The 8990-nt window shown below is 32.8% G+C and overlaps 1 protein-coding gene across 3 annotated transcripts in view; it reads left to right on the forward strand.

Annotated features, from left to right (window-relative positions):
* LOC136414879 (trehalase-like) overlaps nt 1–8990 on the forward strand; it is a 30217-nt gene extending 21227 nt beyond the window's left edge. For 2 of the 3 annotated variants that reach the window (XM_066399139.1, XM_066399138.1), the window contains 3 exons: nt 1377–1624; nt 5427–5537; nt 8742–8990. In XM_066399139.1, the coding sequence (XP_066255236.1) occupies nt 1377–1624; nt 5427–5537; nt 8742–8793 (411 nt within the window). In that variant the 3' untranslated portion in view covers nt 8794–8990. Of the gene's footprint in view, nt 1–1376; nt 1630–4109; nt 4619–5426; nt 5538–8741 lie in introns of those variants that run through there. The other variant, XM_066399140.1, reaches the window with a different exon arrangement.

The raw sequence follows: 8990 nt of genomic DNA on the forward strand, positions 1-8990 counted from the left end.
CTCGATCTTAAAATTGAGAAAAACTTGAGCTGTTTGACCATTTGACTAACTTTACTGTTTCGATTTCGCTGCAGGAAGGTTTTAGAGTATTCCATCACCCGTTAAAGCCATTATAATGTATGCGATAAAGGCCTCTCGGTTGAAATATTGCGACCTTGACAGTAAAAGTTTATTGATCTCAACCTAAATTTATTATCGAAAATGCATAACGTAGTAACAACGATTTTATTGCAAATATGTAGATATAGTGTTGAGACACGCAGCTGCTGTAGTCATTATATGAAATGATTGAAAGTTTTTTATGGTAAAGTCCAATACTGATTAACACACGGTAGCTTCCCGTCCTTGCCATAATAAGTACGACGTAAAGGATAAAGTTCAAATCCAGTCTAGAAATATTGTATATGATGATATACATAAGTGGTTATCATAAGTGGTCTTCAGGGTTTAATCAGAAGCATTAAGAGTGACTTGTTCACATTTTTAATTTACTTTTTCAAATGTTTATGGTCAATATGAGATTAAGGCCGCAATGGAAAGTTTTCATAGTGAGAGATCAGACGTTGCCTGCTGCCATGAATCACATGCGCCTCAAACAAAACAGTCTTCTGGACAATTGCTATACTTAAATCAAGCGAAAAACGTTGGTCCTATAATGATATATTAATTTTTGCAATTCTTCTGGGACATTATCAGCAGATATTTTTGGAAAAATGTCTTCTCTTTAATTAAATTACCCTCTCTTTTCCTGCATTTTATGATATTGTACTGGTTATTCATATTCCGAAATGTTTATTCCTCATTCACTTTAGAAGCTTTTCCCTTAGTTTTCTTGTGTTTTTTGTAAGCGCAGGGAGGGTGGAAAGGGGGGAGAGCTTCAAATGTATATTCCGAGAACTACATTCTTACATATCTCATAATGAAATCTGCCGACTTGTGAAAAAATCAACACTTTCGCCTTCTTGAATATCATTGCTAAAACTTGAGATAAAAACTGTTAATTCTAATTTAAATTGGCTTTTCAGAATGTGTGTCACAGAACGTTAGTTGTAATAAGCGATTTTTTCCGCATTGTCCGTAATGTTGTTTGGAAAGATCTCATTAATATTGCTGCAGCCTAAAACACATAAATAGGTTTTGCTACTTTATCAGTCTATTGGCAGTTCACCTTAAATCTAATGATTTTCCATTCAAAGCAGGTGACTTCTTTTCCTAATTATTGTCACGTGGAAGATTTATCCAGTCAGCTTTGTAGAGCATTTTTATCGCACTTCCTCTTCAATATTTTGATTTTCACACTCAAACTCCTCATATGGACGAATTTCACAATCCTCCGAACATCTAGTGTAAATCATAAAATCTTTTTTTTGTTTCAGTATGACTCGACGGTATTCGGAGGAGGAGGAGGTGGTGGTGAGTACGAAGTGCAGCTTGGGTTTGGCTGGAGCAATGGTGTCATCATGGACCTTCTCTACCGGTACTCGGATATGTTAACCGTGGATGACCCTCCTTTGCCCGATGCAAGTTCGAGCGTTCAAGAAGCCAGAGTTTCCAGTTCTGGTATTAGTTCAATTACCACAGCTCTAATAGCCTTGCTGGTGTCTTTATCGGCGGGATTCATAGGGTGAGGTATGTACCACCAATGTGTTTTCTATTTGTTCACGAGGAAAGCTTCAGGGATCGGCCAATGTACTATTTATAAATTAAAAAAACTTATTATCTTTATGGTGCATAAACAAATTACCCGTGGTATTTACACGCATAATCGAAGTGCAGTTATAGTATTCTCCCAAACTGATAAGTAAAACCGCAAATGAATTTCATTTATTATTAATATTGGCTTCTTCAATGGTAAAGCGTTACGTATGTCTGCATTGTTTACTGACCTCCACTTTCAGTTTCAATGATCTTGTGGACTTCTAGAGAAATAATTGAGAGTTGTGGCTATGGTATCTAATTGACTTTATAATGATTTATTCAGACGGTTATGTTTTAGTAAAATACTGTATGTGCTAACTTTTATTTGAGTTGCAATTGAAAATAATTCAGTACGTAGTGATTACTATTTGATACTTACATAAGAATTTGCAGTTCGTCGAGAGCGTTCTAGAACAGCTTAATTTCATCAATTATATACAAGTTTTCATTGATACTTACAGTAGATAGATAAACTTACCTAGAAATATCACCTACAGAAAATATTGATTTTTTTTGGGATGACCGTTTAGTATAGAAGAGATTAGCTATTGTGCAGATACAGGGTGGGGCAAAAAAGTATGTTGAATGTTTTATTTATTTCAGAGTAAACTTTTCAGTGCCAACTTTTCAATTCAACCTCATTTATTAAAGAAACATTCTACGTACCTACCTATTATTATTATCATTTTTGCATATTTTTAATTAAACATAATTACCGGAAATTTCCTTATTTAGAAGGTTTTCCATTAGGTTGTCGTGAATTGCTTCTTGCCAATTGAACCGAAATTTTCAATTTACAACCCTAATGCAATTTCTTATTAGTGCGCTAATCTACTACTTGTAGGAGACCTTTTACGGTCTAACGTGCGTTCAAGGTAGTCGTGTAAGAAAAATGATATTTTATACACTTTTCTATTATTAGTATGGTTTAATGGTCAATTTGGATTTTGTACAACATTTAGATGCACACTTATGTTGCTAGATTTATTACTTTGAGAATACGCCGTGCCATTGAATTAATTACTATTTTCTGCATGTATAATTCCTCAACACCAAATCTCTAATTAGCTTTATCGATAATTTGATTGAAATTGCATTTTTAATATCAAAATACCTGAAGCTTTCTTTAATCTGCTGTTATGGTAGTTTATTGCCACATATGCACAAGATCAGCGTAGTAGTTCTGGATTGGGTTATTGGGTTTCTTCTTTTTGCGGCTACAAGCGTTTTTAATTTGAAGAGAAAAAACAGTTAAGTTGTAAAGGTATTATTGTAATATAGGTAGTACTGTGTCCATAAGATGACTAAATGAGTCCTCCCATAGTATACAGGAAGTGCAAACATTTCTCTTACATTTCTGAACTGTCTATTGTAAAGCAATGTCTTCTCAACTATTTATTTTGGTTTATACCATTCAATACCTGGTATTTCAAAACCACATGTAGGTACATATGAATATCTTTCCAAACGCGTCGTTGCGAAAATGGGACGAATAGGCTGGATGGCAATGCGTTTTTCTTCGTTACTCTCACTAATAACTGGAAAACGATAGTTTACAGTACAACACTTCAGTTTCTATGTATCGCTCAGCGTATCTGAAGGATTTTTATGTCCTTTAATCCGTAAAGATTTTAAAGAGACGAAAAACGTAATTCTTAGAAATTTATTTGAACCGAGTGTTTTTCCCAGAAAGCAATCGGTATCCTCATATGGAGACCAGTGAAAATTTTGATTGATAGAAACCTCAGGAGAACGAATCAAACGATAAATGTGACTTCGTTTAACTGCGCGATCTGGTACCATCCATCCTATAAATTCCCACTTCTTCATTTCCATTGTCAATAATTCAAAAACGACGGCAAATTCGCAAAACCTCTGAGAGGCAAAAAAGCCCCAGAAGGAAATTTCTAGCATAATTTTCACGTTTCAGTCAAGAAACTTTTGTAACGTCCATTCTTGGAGCGAAATTGATTACTTAGTTATGTGTTACATTCGTTCATTTGCGCACGTCGACACGATAAAAATATATTTAATTCGCGGTTATGCTCAATTTAATACAAAATAAAGTTAAATTAAACTACACAAGTTTGGAAACAGGTGTATAACGTGATTTGATTGCCTTTTATATTCATGATTTTTCAAATCTCAATTTATATGCATAAGCATCTCGAATTAGCCGTGCTTGCTGTATCTGACTTAATGAATACACAGAGATGTATTGATAACAAATGATTTGCCAGAATCATCTTCCAACGTATTGAAGACAAATTGGAATTTACAAATATTAATATTTTATTGCAACAACAATGGCACAATACTGCATTTAAATGCCATTTAGCTGTACACGAGAAGCCTATTTCCGGAACTACATAGAATATATTAAAATCTAATAAGAATTTTCTTTGTTTCAGGATGAGTTCCATTGACAATTAAGTTCAGGAAAACCAATAACATGTGTGATGTGAGATTAGAGATATGATACGGATATAAATTTGTTTTTAAATGCATATTCGTGGCTCAGGGTGTACAGAATCGAGTATTTTTTGAGTTCCTTTAAAAAGAGAAATTACTCTCAAACGTGATGGTGAGACGTTTTAAGTTGGCTTTAAACTTGGCTTGCAAATAACTCTCTCCACGTACCTCTCAATTTAGTTTCTTTAATTTAACTCAGTTTACGGCCAACTTAAAACGTGATATCCATGGTACTATAGTATTATTTGCAAATGTGATGTAATTTTTAGGTGTTTTTGTTTGTTTTTTGTAAAGTAATATTGTGGCGTACCTGCTAGAATGTGGCACGTTTGTTATTAGCATGTTTTTGTCTATATAACAGTATCGTTAGTTAAAGTTTGTAGTAGTGCCGTAGATCTATATTAAATATCTAATAATTTAATAAAATAAACGAAACCATTACACTAAACCTAATATTTTTGCCTTGCGTTTTGTGTGGTAGTTTGTGTGTGAGCTAACTAAAAATCTCCGCTAGAGTAAAACCTAACAGATAATGCATTTTTCTGTGGTTTTAGAATAATCCATGTTTGCTGAAATCATATTACTGTGAAATAAACAATGGGTAAAGTACGAACCATTAAAAAATGCTGCCCTTGAGTACCGCCGTACATAATTATAACTTGGTGCTTGTTGCTTTTATTATAAAATTGTCTGCTATTGAAATCTAGACGTCTAACGGGTAATGTTAGCTAAATTCTAAAGCTAAATAAGTTAAGGAAATCACGAATTTAGCTTAAGTGGCAGTCTGCTTTTCTTCTAAATTACGGCCACCTCCTCGAGGCATGATCTTCTATCTTTAAACCCCGCCACGATCTCATCAGTGCTTGCCTGTGGGTGTTTGCGAGATGTAAAAAAATTCCCACCTCATTTATTTTTTATTACATGTCATCGACTTAATGGAACGCGAATTACCATTAATTGACAAAATTGTGCAAATTTTTTACACATATCACAAATTTCGGTCCAGAGCTGACCCACAATGTTTGCCTATTTTATTCGTAGGTGGGTTCTAAATTGGTCCACCAACTCAACTTTTATTGTTAACTTTTTGCCACATTCCATGTTTTGTCCGCTTAATAAGCTAACTTAATATTAACTAAGGAGTTGATTTAAAAATTTATTTGGTGGGATTTTTTTTAATGCTTAATTGGGAAAAGTTGGTTAGAACTGAAAAAAAAAACTCTGGATCTGGCACTGAACTAATTTCTCGTTTGCAGAATTATCATATACAAACGAAGGACACAACACATTCCGCTATTGGACAGAAGCAGGACCTCAGGAGCTAGATATACAGAACTCAGAAACATACGGCCGAAGTCGACTGCGAGGTAAGTTGTTGCGTTAATACCGCAGTATAAACTGTGAATGAGAATTGACTTATTATGTGCCATACTATAAAGTACAATCTGGTCAACTGCTGTTATTTGATTCGAACCAATACGAGCTATTGTTCGTTAAAGCTCGTATTATTATATGTTTGCCATTGCGCGCTGTAAGTACGTACCGTGACTGGGACTTTTTTTTTAATTATTATCTAATGCCTTTTTCATCCGATTCTATAACGTTCTGCCAGTCTATTATGTTATTAAATGTTGACAGTATTAATTATATTTTTTCCGAAATAGTACCACGCAATACATGTTTCAGTTTTTCTCCTCTACATATTATGTATTTAGCACATTGCATACTTCGCAAGATTTGTCGAGCTATTAAATTCCGCTAGTTTAATTTACTGTTAGTCGATTTTAATTTTTAATTGTGGCCAATTTTAATTGTTTGGATCAACTGAATTGTAATTTTATAGGGGCGTTAAAATACAATAAAGCATCTTCATTAGGCCATCAAGCTTTTGCTAGTAAAACCATGTTAATGCTGCTGTTTCCAATTGATAACCCATCATGAACTTTTTATTCATTTGTAACGCATTATCATCACTGTAGTCACGCTATGGCTCCACGACTGTTACATTCTTCATTATGTATTATCTTGATATTAAAGCGCCCATCCGAATTTGGCGATTGCAGGAAACACGCTATTCTTTACGACCAATTATCGCTAACTAAATAAATCTTCGGCAAAAACTCGAATCCGACATAAATTAAAATTAAATTTGTCGCAAAAATATAAAGAAAACATGAATTGCAAAAGTTGCCACTCGTTTATATCTCAAAAACTGATTTTTGGTATTCCAAAATATACCCTGGGTGAAAAAAGGAGTAAAAATATGCCTAAATTTCTAATTTTACACGAACACTGCTATATAACATTTTTTACACAATACAAAATATTTGTTTCAAGAAAATATTGTCCAATAGAGCAAAATTTCATCGGTCAAACTTATTTTCCTTGAAAGCAAAATTTACTTTGTGGCCGCTCCCGTAGAACTTCTGAAATCTCAGTTGCATAAGAAGCGATTAAACAATGTTAAAACTCCAAAAATCACTTTTCCATGATTTGCCAATATAATAATACTCATGTAAACGTTTAAATGACATTGATACCGAATTGTACGATATATTATTGCGTTCTTTATTGTATTTAAATAATCAGTGAGCACACTTGTTTAATCTTAGTTAGTCGCCATTAAAATTATACTGAAAGATTAATGAAAATTATTGAACACCTTTGTATACAGGGTGTCCCGCACATTGAAACGATGGAAGAATTATTTAAAAAAATTCTGTCACGTAGGAAAGTGAACGTCCAAAGACGTCCAAAAACTGAAATAATATAGAGGATATTGATATAGTATATGTTTAATGACTATTCATCAGTTCTCGAAAAACATCGAATATTTCATAGAGTGTGGGACACCCTATACAGCGTCTTACCGGCAATTTCTGTCAAGCATCTGCAGGTTACACATTTTTCTACTTGTATTTATTAAACATTTACAAAATGACAGAACTTGGGATGCTTGATTTATATAAAGTAGTTCCATAGTTAAGCGAGACTGTAATATTAGTTAAATAGGAATTATTTATTGGTATTTAAATGAATTTATTAGTATTTTGTCACTTTTGAAATTGAACGCTGAAACAATAAGTTAAATTGCTGAAGGCGTTGAAATTGAAGAAGAAACAAATGGGTGTAAAAATTGAGCGTGTTTTCAATATTCTTAGTTTTTGTCAACAGGAATTTGAATCTCAAATTTAGATCATTTTTTTAAATGGTAAAGAATTAAACTGTCAAAGTTGTGATATTTAAATAATAATATTTAAATTATGCGTAGTACTAAATACTTTATTCAGGTTTATTCAAGATCATATGGTATTGTATTTTTTACATGTCACAATCGAATACATTGAGATATTCATTGCAGAAATGTTTTTTAATTCGATTGTCCCTCGCCCAGTGCATGTGTTTGACTTTCTTGAAAAATGTGCATGAAACTTGTAAATTTAATTGCTTTTTTGTCGTTTGTCACCCTTTGATAATATGTATAAAATGAGTCAATGTGGTGGATAAAATATCTTTGGCTCATTGTACCTCTACCTGAACCACTGTTCCCCACCAAGTGTGCTTATTGATTGTTACTAGCAATGTAATGTAAGACTAACGCTATTTTGGTTTGAAAAAAGTTAACGTTAGTATCTAGCATGTTTTAAGGATAGTACTGTTAATAATACAAGGTCGCTTTTAAATGTGTAGACAGTGGATAAAGAAGGAAAAATGATAAAAAAATAAGAAAATAAAAGAAGGAGAAAAAAACTATTCACACAAAAATGTTAAGCTGCGTTAAAATATTTCCCTAAAGAAAAAATTTTTTCACATAATCATTCAGTCATGGCAAATTAATCTTAAATATTCTCTATTGAAACACGCGGTATTTTATTTATTAATTACTCTCCTTAAAATTCTAAATTAAAATGGTATCCACGCTATATGATGAATTATACCGTTTTCCAGATGACGAGTTGTTAAAATTATTTTTTACAGTATACAACTCTACATATTATACATACATAGCATTATGGCCCTTGTATAGGGCGATCCGAATCCGACGATCTGGAAAACCTTATAAAATGCAGAGTCAGTTAAGCCGTAAAAAAGTTGCATTTTTGGATATCCGAAAAATTCTAAATTTTCACCTTCAGTAAATGATAATTCTTGGATTTTTATTGTGAGGTGCGATAATTTTACATCGCAGAATGTTATTTTCACATTGAATTTCGGGTGGGTATTTCGGAGCTTTTTTTAAATAATTATCTACATTAATGGAAATAACGATTCAACAAATTCCATGCGACTAAACCACACAGTATGTAGTAAGCCCAATAATTAGATGGTGCCTGCTAATATTTCATATCACTCACACTATTTATATTGACTTATTATAAATTGTTCAAATTGATCTGTTTACTTTCTTTATCAACACACAAAAAATGTGGAATGTCCATAAGGGGAGATCGGCCTAAAAATTTCCATTTGAAGTAGACGCATTATTGAAGCACCGTTTAGTATGAGAAATGATGTAAAAATTTTGATGACCTTTTCTTATGTTCGTTAATTTTTTTTTGTTTTCCTAACAGAAGATGGAGTCGAAACATGGAAATGTGTATCCAGGATAAGGGACGAAGGTAATCAGCTTGGGATTCCCTGGAATTCGAATTTCCTCTAAGTTAAGTAGGCAAATTTTTATTTTAAATACATTTATATAACATGTATTGCTGTTAAAGCAACGTCACTGCATTTATTATAATAATAATAAGTTATAAAAATTAGCATTTTTGTAGAATTGCTTATAATTGTTAAAAACCACGTGCAGTCTCTACAGTTTG

This window comes from Euwallacea similis, chromosome 18 (assembly GCF_039881205.1).
Source record: "Euwallacea similis isolate ESF13 chromosome 18, ESF131.1, whole genome shotgun sequence".
Taxonomy (NCBI): Eukaryota; Metazoa; Arthropoda; class Insecta; order Coleoptera; family Curculionidae; genus Euwallacea; species Euwallacea similis.